Genomic DNA, 16,228 nt, shown 5'->3' with positions numbered 1-16,228 from the left:
CCCCTACATTGAAGTCTAAATCATTGACATATACCACAAAAAGCACTGACCTAGTACTGAGCCCTGCGGAACCCCACTGGAAACCGCTTTCCCGTCACATAAACATCTGTCCGCCATTACTCTTTGCTTCCTGCCACTGAGCTAATTTTGGATCCAACTTGCCACTTTCCCTTGGATCCCATGGGCTTTCACTTTTCTGACCAGTCTGCCATGTGGGACCTTGTCAAAGGCCTTGCTGAAATCCACGTAGACTACATCAAACGCACTACCCTCATCAACCCTCCTTGTTACTGCCTCAAAAAATTCAGTCAAGTTAGTCAAACATGACCTTCCCTTAACAAATCCATGCTGACTGTCCTTGATTAATCCGTGCCTTTCTAATTGACGATTAATACTATCCCTCAGAATTTTTTCCAACAGTTTGCCCATCACCGAAGTTAGTCTGACTGGCCTGTAATTACTCGGTCTTTCCCTTTTTCAACAACGGTACAACGTTAGCAGTCCTCCGGCACCACACCTGTAGCCAGAGAGGATTGCAAAATGATGGTCAGAGCCTCTGCTATTTCCTCCCTTGCTTCTCTTGACAGCCTGGGATACATTTCATTCGGGCCTGGTGATTTATCTACTTTCAAAGATGCTGAACCCATTAATATTTCCTCTCACTGTTTATCTCATCTAATATTTCTCACTCCTCCTTAACTACAATGTCTGCACCGTCCCACTCTTTTGTGAAGACAGATGCAAAGTATTCATTAAGAACCATACCCACGTCTTCTACCTCCACACCCAAGCTTCCTTTTTAGTCTCTAATAGGCCCTATTCTTTCTTTAGTTATCCTCTTGCTCTTTATGTATTTATAAAACATCTTTGGGGTTTCCTTGATTTTACTTGCTAATATTTTTTCATGCCCTCTCTTTGCTTTCTAATTTCCTTTTTAATTTTACCCCTGCACTATCTATACTCCTCTAGGCTTTCTGCAATATTGAGCTCTTGGTATCTGACATAAGCTTCCCTTTTTTGTCTTATCCTACCCTGTATGCCCCTTGACATCCAGGGGGCTCTAGATTTGGGAGCCCCATCCTTTTGTGGGAACATATTTGTTCTGTACCCCCACTGTCTCCTCCTTGAATGCCTCCCACTGGTCTGACACTGATTTACCTTCAAGTAGCTGTTTCCAGTCCACTTTTGCTAAATTACATCTCTGCTTAGTAAAATTGGCCTTTCCCCATTTGAGAACTTTTACTCCTGGTCTGTCTTTGTCCTTTTCCATAACTACACTAAATCTAATTGAATTATGATCACTACCACCAAAATGCTCTCCCACTGATACCCCTTCCACCTGCCCAGCTTCATTCCCTAAAAGTAAGTCCAGAACCGCCCCCTCTCTTTTTGAGCTTGCTACGTACTGGCTAAAAAGTTCTCCTGAATACATTTTATGAATTCTGTGCCCTTTATACTGTTAACACTGTTTCTATTCCAGTTAATGTTAGGGTAGTTGAAATACCATACTATTACTGCCCTATTGTTCTTGCACTTCTGAGAAATTTGCCTGCATATTTGGTCTTCTATCTCCCTCTGACTATTTGGAGATCTATAGTACACTCCCAGCAGTGTAATTGCCCCTTTTTTGTTCTTCAGTTCAATCCATAGGCCTAATTTGATCCTTCTAACATATCATCCCTCCTCACAGCTGTAATTGTTTCTTTAACCAATATTGCGATGCCCCCTCTTTTTTTATCCCCCTCTCTATTGTGTCTGAAAACCTTGTAACCAGGAATGTTGAGCTGCCATTCCTGCCCTTCTGTTAGCCATGTTTCAGTAATAGCTGTGATGTCATACTTACATGTGTCTATCTGTGCCCTCGGCTCATCTGCCTTATTCACTAGACCCCTTGCATTGAAGTATATACCGTTAAGCACTGCTAAACTCCCTTGTTGTCTATTTTCTAGCCTTTGTTTTGTCTGCCTTCCAAGCTCACTTACTAATTCACTGCCTTCCATTTCCAGCTTTGCTTCTCTCCCTTCTGAAGCTATGCTCAGGTTCCCATCCCCCTGCCAAGCTAGTTATGGAAACATTTTGTTTTTCCTGCCAATACTCAATAATTTTGATGCGTATGATTTTGGCAAAACTCTAATGAAGTAAAATGAGTGGGGAATTATATCAATTGGTGCTCAATTATTTTTCATTAAGATCCAGTTTCTCACCCTATGAAGCTGCATCCATATCTGAATGCTGGCAGCAATATTAACACTGACCGCCTGTAAGCGTGATTCAGACAGTAGTTAGTGAGTTTAAATTAGAACATACTTGGTGACAATTCAACCTCTTTTCTTTGAGGACTGTAGTAGGCTTTGTTGTGCACCTGATGATGCTGTTCTTGTGTATTAAAATGTTCTCCTATATGACACTATTGGGTAACCAGTGCTGACTTTTATCTTTTATGCACAGTATGATTTCAATAATTCTGGCCAAGCAGAAGCATGTGGAAGTGATGGTATTGAGGCTGGCGAAACATTATCTTCTGTTACTAATGCATCCCAAAACAGCCAGTCAGGTAAAGATTTATCGACTTTTGAGATAATTGTATTTTTGCTAAGATGGCCCTATTTTTAGTATGTATTTTAACCCAAATTCAAATGTGAATTAATCAAGTTGCACGTGCTTTATTTGGGAAGCTAAAAGTTTTTTTTATTTGATAAGCTTGGTATCAAATGTTGTTATCTTCATGCAATTTTTTCAGATATAAGCAAACTCTCTGATGCATGTAAACCACTGAAAAAGCGAAGCAGAGCATCAACTACAGAAACTCTGGTACCAGCTGTCAGCAAGAATCCATCTCCTCTAACTGTGTTTACAGAAAATGAGGTAATTTCAAAAGGAAGTTGCAGAGACCTAACTGACCCCAGTAATGCACCCATAATAAAATGGAGAAAAATGGGTTACAATGGCTAGTATGATTTGAGGTTGAAAGTTGGGATTGAAACTATGGATCTGCAACCTCTACTAGCTCACGGTGATATTTTGTGAGTTCTACTTGTGCACCATGAGATATATGATGAGTATCAGTTCACTTCGATATGGTACCAGCTGCTATGGATTGCTGCAATACAGTTCCCAGCAGCTACTTGTAGAATATTGATGGGCCAGGTCATTAATGGCTCCTTATCAGCGTTTTCCTGTAAATCATCATTCCACCCCCCCCCCCCCCCCCCCCATAGTCTTATTTTCTTTTTCCGGTATATTTCCCTGTATATTTGCTGCATACACACATATGTTGGCACATAAAGGACAAAAAAAATTAGCCACCACTGTCCTTGCAGAAGGTTCAGGCCACTGGAGGGGTGTTCCGAAGCTGTGATGGGAAGAAATAAAAGGAAACTATTTGGAGAAAATGTGAATAAAGTTCAGATTGCCAGCTTTGAGTGAAAAAGGAAGGAAATGCACCTTAAATCTCAAGAATTTAAATAGCCTGGAGGAGCACAGGGACATTGTTTACAGATACGCAAGTCATTAAAAGTAAAGAAAGCCATTGGTTTAGTATCTGGAAGGACACAATACAAAAGCAAGGCTTTTATTTTATACAAGACCCTAGTTAGGCCCCAGTTGGAATTTTGTGTGCTGTTCTGGCCACCCCGTTATGGGAAGGATGTATAAATAATTGAAACGGTGCCATGTTGGTTCACAAGGATGGTACCAGGGAGGCGTTGGGAAGAGAGGCTTGCAAATCTAGGGCTTTTTTTCACTAGAGCTGAGAGATTAAGGGGTGACCTGATCAAAGTCTTCGGGATTATAAAGTGTAAGTAATGAGAGATGGCAACAAGGGCATAAATTGAAGATGATCACTGAAAAGAATTTGAGGGGAAATTAGGAAAAAGAAAAGTTAGAGAGGATGGTTAAAATGTGGAATTACCTGCCTAAACATAAATTCTTAAAAACATTAGGTAGTTGCCTGAAAAAAATGGAATATTAGGTTATGGGAGTATGCAGGAGACTGTTACTGGAGTAAATGACTGGTGGAGTAAAACACTGGCACAGGTTTGATGGGCCAAATAGCCTGTTTCTGTGCTGCACCATTCCAATTGACCAGTCTGCTTTGGGGCATATTTGTGATGACTGCTTCTCACTCCACATCCCAACCCAGAGAACAATTATTGAAGAGCATGCATCCAGATAATGTGAGTGTAGAGAACCATTGATGCCACACATTATCCAAATTAGTTTTTTTACTCAAGTTTTCAACCTGCAGGTCAGCTGTTCCCACTTAATTAACAGGTTTGAAACCTGTTTTAATTTCCTTTTAAATTGAATTTTGTTATGTTCCAACTAACTAATTTGAAAGTTGACTGTTGACCATGCACCATTCGATATTTTTAGAAGTGCCTGTTTAGCTGTGATTGGACGGTTTGTGCTAGAAGTCTTAATCAGTCTACTGTTGCAATATTTGTAGGTACAAAAAATTGCTTTTTAGCTAAATTATGTTTGATTTCTTCATCTCACTAAACAAATTTGTGAAAAGACATTATTTATTTCAATCGTGAATTTTTTTTTTAAGAAAGTGGAATTTGTTTTCATGTGATTCAGAATTCACACGTGGGGCCCATCAGAGGACCAATCCACGTCATAATAAGCACACTGTAACCCCAGCACACTTCACTACTGTGCTCCATTGATGTTTCAGTTTTATTTTACATAGGACAAAAATTAGAACATTTTCAATTTGTGTCTAATTAATGTTAATAACCTGCTTTTGAAGAGCATAATAACTTTCCCTTGTTTTGTACATGGGATCTAATTCTTATTGAGGTCTTTACATCACTTTTGCTTGTGATGTTTCCCAGTTCCATACACTGTCACTGAACAAAAGGTCAAGTGGGTGACCTGCTAGCAGACCTCTGCTGGTACCCTTCTGAAACATAGAAGATAGGAGCAGGAGTAGGCCATTCGGCCCTTCGAGCCTGCTCCGCCATTCAATGAGATCATGGCTGATCATCCAAATTCAGTACCCTGTCCCTGCCTTCTCCCCATATCCCTTGATCCCTTTAGCCTTAAGAAATATATCTAACTCTTTCTTGAATATATTTAATGAACTGGCCTCCACCGCCCTCTGTGGCAGAGAATTCCACAGGTTCCCCACTCTGGGTGAAGAAATTCCTCCTCATTTCAGTCCTAAATGGCTTACCCCTTATCCTTAGACTATGACCCCTGGTTCTGGACTCTCCGGCCATCAGAAACATCCTTCCTGCATCTAGTCTGTCCAGGCCTGACAGAATTTTATAGGTTTCGATGAGATCCCCTCTCAATCTTCTAAACTCCAGTGAGTATAAGCCCAATCGACACAATCTCTCCTCATATGTCATTCCTGCCATCCCAGGTATCAGCCTGGTGAATCTTCGCTGCACTCCTTCCATGGCAAGAACGTCCTTCCTCAGGTAAGGCAACCAAAACTGCACACAATACTCAAGGTGCGGTCTCACCAAGGCCCTGTACAACTGTAGCAAGACATCCTTGTTCCTTTACTCGAACCTTCTTGCTACGAAGGCTAACATACCATTTGCCTTCTTAACCGCCTGCTGCACCTGCATGCTTACCTTCAGCGACTGGTGCACAAGAACACCCAGGTCTCTTTGCACTTCCCCTTCTCCCAATCTATTGCCATTCAAATAATAATCTGCCTTCCTGTTTTTGCCACCAAAGTGGATAACCTCACATTTATCCACATTATAGTGCATTTGCCATGTTTCTGCCCAATCACCCAACCTGTCCAAATCGTACTGGAGTTTCACGACATCCTCCTCACAGCATACCCTCCCACCCAGCTTTGTGTCGTCTGCAAATTTGGAGATATTACATCCAATTCCCTCGTCCAGATCATTAATATATATTGTGAACAGCTGGGGTCCTAGGACCGATCCTTGCGGTACCCCACTAGTCACTGCCTGCCACTTGGAAAACGACCCGTTTATTCCAAATCTTTGCTTTCTGTCCGCCAACCAGTTCTCTATCCAAGTCAGTACCTTGCCCCCAATCCCATGTGCCTTAATTTTGCACGCTAATCTCTTATGCGGGACCTTATCGAAAGCCTTCTGAAAGTCCAAATACACCACATCCACTGGTTCTCCCTTATCTATTTTACCAGTTACATCCTCAAAAAATTCCAGTAGATTAGTCGAGCATGATTTACCTTTTGTAAATCCATGTTGACTTTGTCTGATCCTGTCACTGCTTTCCAAGTGCTCTGCTATTGCATCTTTTATAATGGACTCTAGCATTTTCCCCACTACCGATGTCAGGCTTACCGGTCTATAATTCCCTGCTTTTTCTCTACCACCTTTTTTGAATAGTGGGGTAACATTAGCTACCCTCCAATCCATGGGTACCATTCCAGAGTCTATCAAGTTCTGGAAGATGACCAGCAATGCATCTACTATTTCTAGGGCCACTTCCTTAAGTACCCTGGGATGTAGATTATCAGGCCCTGGGGATTTATCGGCCTTCAGTCCCATCAATTTTCCTAACACCATTTCCCTACAAATACTGATTTCTTTCAGTTCCTCCCTTTCATCAGACCCTATGTTCCCCGGCATCTCTGGGAGGTTATTTGTGTCCTCCTTTGTGAAGACAGAACCAAAATATGTATTTAGTTGGTCTGCCATTTCTTTGTTCCCCATTATAAATTCCCCTGATTCTGAAACTGGGTGCTGTGCCAGGGCTGCTGTTGTAAACATTTCTGTTGGGGGGGGGGAAAATGTGTTCTCATCACTCTTCAAGTTCACCATGCTGAGGAATGCAAATAATCTTTGTGTGCAGTATTTTATATTGGCAAACACTTAACACCTGTTTTCTCTTGCACTGCTTATTTGTTTGCTGAATCAAACGGTTTTAAAATATTCAAACAAGTATATGGAACTTTTTTGGGGGGAAGATACTACAATTGGTCAATAGTTCATTAGACGTGGCCTTCGAGTTTGCTGGTTTGGTGTTGTATAAATTCCCAAAAATTGCAGTCTCTGTTTTTAATGCTGTTTTTGTTGATTCACAATGAAATAAAGTTATTTTGCTAACATATCACTTTATATTGCAGCATCATAGTAATTAATTATATTAAAATATTATTTTGTGTTTTGCCTCTTGTGTTCAGACATCATTTGATGGACAGCTGGAGTCAGCAGATGAAAGTGCAGATGAGACTCCAACAGAGGCTTCATCTGTGTCATCCAAAAAATCCCAAGGAGAGCGAGGAGGCAGTGGTGCAGCTAAGAAAGAAGGAGTTTGTCAGGTGAGACGGACTTCAAGCATACATACAGTACAAAGAAATAGAGCTGTTCGGTCACGTGATCAATTTATTTCATGAGCAAGAAAGAAAATCTAAAATCATGAGTACTGCAGATGTGACTGCATTCCATCTGTCTTTCTGACTTGAGATAAAAACTATTGATCGCTGGATATTCTTTTTATTATGTGCTTGACTTCTTATGAATAAAGAAACTGGCTCCCTATTTGTGTGCGTTTTTAATTTTTTATATATAATGGACAGTGATATGGGTACCTTCACTTGTGATGATCTGATATCTGAAGAGTTTGAAGATACTTCACAGTGTGGTTTTTGCAGAATTAGAGTAAATCATCAGAAGATTTCTATATCTTCACCTATTGTTGGTGATTTGTCAGTAGTTTATAAAATTAATGTTGATTCAATGAATCTCTACTTTGTAATGGTTTAAAGCTGCATTTTCTCCCACATAAAATTATGCATGAAGAGTGGAAACTAACTCACTTCAACTATAGAACAGAAACTATTTAAAATTTTGGACTTCATTGTAAAGCACCATCTCACACAAGTAATAGCCAATATGTTGGCTGATTTCATGCACGTTGCATTGGATGATATATATAAGGCAACCACGTGGAGTAATCCTTGCATATTTACCAGAAGTTACTTGTACTTTGGATTTGACTGCAGAGATGCTTGGTTTGGTAGGGGCTATTCTTGCCTCTGACTTGGATACTTTTCCTGAAGTGGATCTTTGAGAGAATCACCCGTGGTATGTGGAGGATAATAAGATGTAATTTCAAGTAGCTTACTTCCCTTTAGGCGTACTATATTACTGTACTCCTTTGAATAAAGTTAACCTCCACATACCAAGTTTTCAATCGTTTGCATAATCATCTAGTCTAGAGTTTTAGCCCCTTAGCTTTGGGTTTGTGTATTTGTTAAACCTGTGTTACACATATGTATTGAACAAATCTATCGGACATCATTTAAAAAAAACACTAAACCTGAATTAATAACAAGGTTAAACAATTAAATAAGTTTCTTGGCTATTTAAAAAAATTGAGAGGGCAATGGATTCCTTGCTGGTCTCCTTGCTTATCCTCTTCTGCCTTGTCTTCTCTTGTCAAAAAGAACTGAAGATTGCCACGTGGGGTTACTGTATTTGGGCACGGGAAGGGGGCAGTGGTGTGGTTCTGGCTGAATCTCTTAAAGGGACAGGCGTCCCTAGTGATTTTCCTGTTGGTATGCTGACCTTACCCAAGGTATGTGGAGGACAACTTCATTTGAAGAATGAGGAATACTGCACCTAAAGGTGAGTAATCTGTCTTTCTTCTTAGTCTACCTATTTTTTTAAACTTAATTTATTTTGCAGCTGAGATACAATAGAGAGAAAGTGAAAAATTTTATTCCTCAAAATGTGACAGTTATGTACAAGCTTTTGAATAATTTGGGAATGGCATACACTCTTCACAGTCAAAACTAAACTTGGATTGCACACCTTTGCAAGCATGTAGGTTTTTTAAAAAATTGCTTTTGGACAGTTTGCTAACTTTTCCACCGGCTGACGCATGCTTTTTCTTCTTTTTATAGGTGTGTGAGAACTCTGGTGAACTGCTCCTTTGTGAAGGACAGTGTTGTGGGACGTTCCACTTGGCTTGTCTTGGGCTGTCTAAATTACCTCAAGGCAAATTTATGTGCAGAGAATGCACATCAGGTAATGTATTTAAATTTTTATTGTAGATACCAGCCCCTTCTTAAAATGAATTGTGAGGTTACACACACCATTCTCTGAAATTAAAAACTTAAATCTATGTATCCAACTCAAATTTGGATTGTTTATAAGTGCCTGAAGTGCAAAGCAATCGCATGTCCTAAAATAGTCAGCTGACTTTATAAAAAATAAATTATGGTATGTGCCAGTTGACGAAAACTTGAGCTGCTTGGAAATGTCAAATTTGGTTCTTTTATGTACCCTTTTACAGTTGCTATAATATAACCTGTTCCATATAATCAACTTAAATAGTTTTGAATTTTGTAAATGCATTTTGTTTGAATTTCCCTACATGCACCATTCATCCCAAATTAATTTTTTTAAACTTCCTCGCTGCAGAAATACCACTTTAGTTCCATTAAAATACACTTCACTGTTAAATTCACTTAGTCAAAACCCTGTTCAATTCCACACAAGCTGCTATTTAATTGTTTCAAAAAGGAAATTATTAACTAGTCACAATTAGCAAAAAAGGGCAACAAAATAGTATAACCACTGCATGGAAGGCAGAACGGGATAGTGTTTAGCATAAAATGACTTCACAGACAGTTTGTGAGAATTATTCATTGTATTTTACATGATTTATATTGCTTGAATTTAACCACAACCAAAATTTGATTTTTTATTTCCACGCTTAACACACAACCTATAAAACCATTTGATTTTTCATTAAGCCATATCCTTTGCACACTTATAAAAATCCATTGACTTGTTTTGCACTTGTTTGGTGCTTTGGGATGCCAGATTAGGGTGGCAAGCAGAGGCAAAACTAGGTAAGCGTAGTATTTGTAAATGTCAGCTGCATCTTTCACATACTGACCAGATCCTTTGTGTTCCGCATGTGAAACACAAAGGAAGGTTAATGTTTCAGGTGTGATTTTTTTTTTTTTTCCCCAATACCCGCTGTTCGTTTCTGTTTTTATTTCAGATTTTCTTCATCTGTGGGTTCTTCTTTTAACTTTTGTATTCTACAGGGGTGGAAGCTCATCCAGTCATTGAAGAAGTCATGCAGAACAGGAAATGACTGAAGTGGCTGTGATGGTTTTCACCTGGCTGGGACCCCAAATGACCCCTGAGACTGTGTTGTTCTTGTACATAAACTAGTTTAGAATTTCCAATATAAACTCCGTTTTCTTCTGTAGCCAAAGGAGACTATCCTCTCTAGGTTTAAAATTCAAGTGCTATGGTGCAGTTTGGGTAGATTTGAATGGGTCAAGACTAAGCATGCCCACTGCCATTTCCTCTATGTCCCACACCACACAACCTATTACTTCCAGACATTGGAGAGGTTAAAGAGAGAACCTACTGTTGCAATCCATTGGGATTTGGGTGGCAGAAGTGGTTGCCAGTGGTTATACTCCATTTAAAATGGAATTCATCCAAGACTCGAGTGGCATGTCTGCATCAGGTCACTATCATCCATGTTCCAGCATTGCTTTGATCACAAAGGGTTCTTTAGCATACAAGCTTCTACCAAAATCTTTTTTCTTAAACTCAGCTTCTTTGCTTCTGGTGCATTTCCAGCTGTAGAATGAACAGCATCGTGATCGCTCTAACAATACAACACGGAGCTCCTGGAGCTCCAAAATCCCATGACCTATTGAATTTAACTATGTCCTCTGCGTGTTAATTAAGTTAAATAAGCGGTTTATCTTATTTGTAAATGTATTATGCGGTATGAATGGAATAGTATAGGAGTGTCTGTGCATCAGTCTTGTATTTCATTGGTATTCGATGATCTGCATAATTCCTAAACCATAGCGTCGCTCAGAACTTCTCCCTAATATAGTATGACCTGTATAGTTATTTTGAAAGGATATATTTTCACCCCAAAATCTTCCCCTATGAATCCAACGTTGCCTACTTTTGTTTTTTTGTCATGGGGAAGGGGACAGGCATGGTATTGACACCGTGATTGATGGGTACCCCTTTGATGGGAAAGGTGATCTATCACAGAATACTTGCCTAAAAGGATTTTTTTAAATAAGAATTTCTTGAAGACTGCAGCTATAGAACTATAGCCATTGTTAAAGGATGAAGTTGTATGCGATTTATAGGGTGAACAACTAGTGTATATAGCTGAATTTCTGAATATAGTATTTGGCAACTCGTGAATTCAGTAATTTTACAGTTGATAGTTCTCAAGTTCAAAATAGACAAATATTGTTACACCTGTCATATGATAACCTATTTTGAAACCTGCAAAAGACCATGATTTAATATATGCATCTTTTTAAGGACTAATAGTTAGTGGATTTTTAAATTTATTTTAAGGCATTGTATCTGTGCAACTTTTTAAAAAAAAAAAAACATTTATTGATTATGAGTTTGTGTTTTTCTTTTTGTTATGTATTTATTTTGTGCAGGTATTCACACTTGTTTTGTGTGTAAGAAGAATGGGCCTGATGTTAAGCGTTGTATTGTTCCTCTGTGTGGCAAGTTCTACCACGAGGACTGTGTGAGAAAGTACCCCCCAACTGTGTTTGAAAACAAGAGATTTCGATGCCCACTACACACATGTATCAGCTGCCATGCCACAAACCCCTCTAACCCCAGGGCAACAAAAGGTGCAGAATCCCTAGGATAAGTGCAAATGCCTTAGAGCTTCGATTGTTAAAATTTACCTATATGTGGAAATTTATTTGGCAGGATTTACATTTTAAATGGGCCTTGGATGTCGTACTATAATACTTTTTAATTAAAGTTGATATATTATGTAGTTGCCTAATTGGAATTGGTTATCCATATGAAAGTCTGAATAAGGTAAGTTCTTTTAAAAGCAAGTTTTGATTAAGCACACTATCAATGAAAAATATAGTGTGTTTTATAGCTTAAGTCTTTGGATTTAAGAAAAACTGAACATAGGAGATTGGTTCTTGCATTTGAAAGGCACAAAATGGATGGGTTGGGAGGTCAGGTTGGGTTTCCAAAGTGGATTGGAAATTGATTATCAGGATGCTTTAGGGATTCATACTAGGGTCATTGTTGTCATCAATGTACATAAATGATTTGGAATTGAGAACTAAAACGCAGCTGTCTAAGTTTGCTGGTACAAAATGGAGGGAGGAAGAGTTCTGTTTACAATTTTGGTCACTACACCATTGAGGACAGCTCGGCATTGGAGAGGATACAGTCAAATATAATAACAATACCTTGAATTAAGCACCTGAGGTAGGGGAGAATCTATTGAAACGAAATGTTAAGGGAGACCTCATCATGGTGTTTAAGATCTTAAGGGCTATAAATAGATTGATTGCCAGCAATATGTTTGACAATCACAAACCAAGCGAGGTACAGACTCGATCTCGAGAGAAGGTGAACAGATGGTTTAGATTTAACTACCTTACACAGAAGGTGATTAGTATATAGAACCAGACTGTCTAGGGTGACAGTGGAGGCACGTTCAGGAAGAAACTAGATATTTGGCAGATAAAGTGATGAAGAGTGAGTGAGTATGAGAGAGGAAATTATTTCAAACTTTGGGACCAGTAGATATATCGTAATGGTCTTTTCCCATCATGTATGTTGCTATGTTCCTACAACAATATGCGATCATATAACACTTTAACATATCCAAATGTTCCAAGGTGCTTCACAGTTGTGATTCAGACGTGAGAAGGAGTAGGTGGGTGAGGGTAGGAAAGGTGACCAAAAGTGCAGTAAATAAGATAAATTTTAAGGAAACTTTTGAATGTGTGAAGAGATGTGGCAAGGTTAAAGGGGTTTAGGGAGGAAGTTCCAGAATGTGGGGGCAAGATGGTTGAAGGCTCTGCCACCAATAGTAGACCAGAAAGAGAGTGAAAATAGACTAGTTAGAAAAGTTGTAGGCATGGCAGGGGCATGGCATGAGAAGAGATTGCAAAGATAGGAAATAGCAAGAATACGAGGCTGACGAGAATTTTAGAAATCGGTGACCTGAGGGACAGCACGGATTAGGGTGATGGATTTGGGGGATTTTGTGCTGATGGAATGCCTGTGGTGGATTTCTGGACGAGTTGGCGTTTCCATAGGATAGAGTTTCGCTGGCCCTTGATTAGGTTTTGGAAAAGTTGAGCCTAGAGGTGTTTCAGATTTGGAAGTGGATGTGGAATTTTATACTGAGCTCATCGAGCAGGGCACAAGGATGCAAACCATCAGATTCAGTTTGAGCAAGCATTTGGATTGGGATCAGGAGTTATGCCCAAATTCAATTCATTAGTTTAATGCATAATGACTGAAACATTATACTGGAGAACCTTGAGTAGGCGCTTTAACACATTATGCGTATTTAAATTTCTATACCAAGTCCCAGAACCATGGTTAGTCAAAATGCAATTCTTTGTTTTTTTTTTAAATAAACTAATTAGACTGGATACTTTTCAATATTATTTAAATGCATTTATGTTATGATTACTTAGTGAAGTTTTTCTTTAGGGGAGGAGTGGGAATTGTGTATATATAGTATTAAAGCTGAGACTTGACTGTACTTGCTAATGTATTTCATGTGGATGTGTAATTCTGCATATTCACTGTGACATGTATCTTAAAGCTGCATTTCCCATAACTTTTTGTTTTAAATACTTAAAAATTAATATTTTTTTTAAAAAGGACTTCATTTAAATGCACTAATTGGAGAAAAGCTATTGCTGTCTGATGAAAGAGGCTGCTGTACAATCTTGCTGCACTGACGTGGCTCAAACCTACATTTGTATCATTTCTGGTATCATTCCACTGTACATCAGGAATCGGATGATAGAAGCAGTTTACCAATTTCGTAACTCAAGTTTTATAACTTTCCATAAGCCTGTAATGAGGAAATTCGCTTGAATACCGAATCTAAGAATCACTTTTATAAAGCCAAGCTGATTCACTACTGAGACAGTGATTGTTCTTTATTTCAGATTTAGACTTCTTCCATTACAGACTCTTGGGGGGGGGGGGGAATTTAACTTTTTAATCTTGTGCATTTTTACCAAAATGTTTATCTGCGACATGAATCATCAGCAGGTCTTTTAAAAGTAGACTATCGGGAAACTTTTGTGACAAAGCAAAAACAAAAGTCTTTGATAGAAACTAAATACATTCGGCATTTGTAATGTTTGGAAATAATGACCCTTAAACCTGAATCGGGTTTCTGTTTGTTCCTTCATAATCTTATATTTTAAATACTGAAATATTTAATTAAATTGCTTGAAACTCCAGAGAATACATGATTCATCAGTAACATTCAAATGAGCCATTCGTGGAAGGAGGAGATTTTTGCTGGGGTGGAATGCCACGGTGCCTTGAAGTAAAATCTTTGCTAAGAATCTGTTTTAAAATATTTTTGCATAAATTTACTGAGAATTTGGGGAGCTGGAGCTTTGAGAAAAAGACAACTTCATTTAAAGGGTAACGCTAAATTCTCTCTGTCACCAGGGCGAATGATGCGCTGTGTCCGCTGTCCTGTGGCTTATCATGGAGGGGAGACCTGTCTGGCAGCAGGGTCTGTGATACTGGCAGCCAACAGTATTATCTGTACCAACCATTTTGCTCCAAAAAAGGGGTACCGTCATCATGCTCATGTCAATGTTAGCTGGTGCTTTGTGTGTTCAAGAGGTTAGTTTGAAATACTTTTTACTGTTGGATTTTGTGAATTGTTAAATTGATTTATTTTAGTCCTTTGAATATTTAGCTTTACAAACGGATTCATGAATTTGCTGCATGTAGAGGAAATCTTCCCCTCTGCCCATATGTACTGGGGCTGTTTCCTGAACTAGGGAGACATGTAGACACATACATACACACACCTTGGACACTTCCGTTGAAAAGTTTGGCATTTCACAAGTGTCTGCTGTTATAAGATCTCATCCTACTGTTGCTGCTGCTTCTTCTTTTCACATCACCATTAATAATATTCTAGGAAAATTACTGCTTCACCTTTTAACATATTGGCCCAGAAATTCAGGTCGGAGGCTTCCCGCGGGTGCAAGCCCCCGACCTGCACTTACCTAGCGCGCCGGCCATTGTGCTGTGGGCCCGCGTGGGATTCCGATCCTGGGCCTCCTCCAGCTGCCGGCGCGCAGTGCTTGCGTATCCCAGGGGTGCAGTTAGTTCGAAGCGTCCCCTGGGATCACGTGGGCCATGGAGAGCCAATCGTAGCGGGGAATCTCCATTCATAAATTTGACAGGAAGACCTGTCAAATCTATGAATAGAGATCAGCCCCAAAACCTAACTAAAACTTCAAATAATTTTTTTTTTAAATCACATTTTGAAAATAACTAGAAATTACATAAAATAACTATTTTAAACAATAATTTAAATTTTTGAAAAAATTAATTACAGCTTTTAACGGGGCTAAAAATAAACTTCCCTTTCTTTAAAGTATTTAAAAATAATAAACCTGTGGAAAAAATGTTTTAATTTTACTTAATTCACCACTTGCCTTGTTAAAAGCAGGCCTTGCGACTGCTTTTTAAACGCACAGCTGCTGGAGACTTACCCTCCCGGAGAAACCTGTTATAAACAAAAAAAAAACAGAAGTTCCAGACGTACATGCTGCCTCTCCAGCACACGTGTTTGACCCTCGAACCCCTTCCTTCACGGGAACAGAAGTTCCGGTTTCCAGCGCATACGCAGTGCATGCACAAAACAGGCACTTTCGTTAGCCCTACGCATGCGTGCACAGCGCGTACTCACCCGTGGGGACCCAAATTTCTGGCCCATTTTTTAACTTTTGGTTTATTTTTCGCATTATAATTGGTGTTTATAAAAGGCAGGATAATTGCATATCTTCTGAAAAGCTTAGCTGGCTTTTTTTACAATGTTTATCCTGCATAGTCATCAACATTGACTTCTGTTTTCAGAACTTGTTTAATGTTGTTAGTTCAATATTTTTACTGGAGTTCAACAACTATACATCTCCCACAGTCTTTCTGGTGGTTCTTGTGTCACCGCCTGATGTTGCAAAATTTCTAGAGGTGCTGCATACCGTTTAGCAAGTTAGACATTGAGCACTAATCTGAAAGAACAAATTAACTTATGTGCTGTTCCCAAAAACTGATTAAGCTGATGGACCAGTGAAAGGGTACCTGTATCTACAGAACTGTGCCAGCCTCATCCAGGTCTGGCCTGAAACTGAAGCCAGCCAAAGTTGGACTCTTCCAGCACTACAAATGCCAAGTTGCAAATAAATAGGCATTCTCACAGATTTCCTATGCTGGAG

The 16,228-nt window shown here is 39.2% G+C and overlaps 1 protein-coding gene and 1 long non-coding RNA gene across 12 annotated transcripts in view; one reads left to right on the top strand and one right to left on the bottom strand.

The window, feature by feature from the left end:
• Positions 1-16,228, top strand: part of LOC147123631 (histone-lysine N-methyltransferase NSD2-like) — a 101,873-nt gene that overhangs the window by 45,826 nt on the left and 39,819 nt on the right. For all 9 annotated transcript variants that reach the window (XR_015074968.1, XR_015074966.1, XR_015074969.1 and 6 more), the window contains 6 exons: positions 2,449-2,554; positions 2,741-2,865; positions 7,139-7,276; positions 8,864-8,987; positions 11,411-11,611; positions 14,442-14,621. Coding sequence is in view for 1 of the 9 variants with exons in the window: in XM_085975413.1 (XP_085831539.1) it covers positions 2,449-2,554; positions 2,741-2,865; positions 7,139-7,276; positions 8,864-8,987; positions 11,411-11,611; positions 14,442-14,621 (874 nt within the window). In the remaining 8 variants the exon portion in view is untranslated. The remainder of the gene's footprint in view (positions 1-2,448; positions 2,555-2,740; positions 2,866-7,138; positions 7,277-8,863; positions 8,988-11,410; positions 11,612-14,441; positions 14,622-16,228) is intronic.
• The window catches only part of LOC147123630 (uncharacterized), a 67,620-nt gene continuing 56,054 nt past the window's right edge, over positions 4,663-16,228 (bottom strand). For all 3 annotated transcript variants that reach the window (XR_015074973.1, XR_015074971.1, XR_015074970.1), the window contains 2 exons: positions 15,449-15,519; positions 4,663-7,253 (listed from right to left, as the gene is read on the bottom strand). This is a non-coding gene — a long non-coding RNA (uncharacterized LOC147123630). The remainder of the gene's footprint in view (positions 7,254-15,448; positions 15,520-16,228) is intronic.

The sequence above is a fragment of the Somniosus microcephalus genome, chromosome 2, assembly GCF_052327205.1.
Source record: "Somniosus microcephalus isolate GS21.2 chromosome 2, FLI_Smic_1.0, whole genome shotgun sequence".
In the NCBI taxonomy this organism is placed as follows: domain Eukaryota; kingdom Metazoa; phylum Chordata; class Chondrichthyes; order Squaliformes; family Somniosidae; genus Somniosus; species Somniosus microcephalus.
Note: the sequence above shows the minus strand (reverse complement) of the source record. Positions and strands in the feature narration are given on the sequence as shown.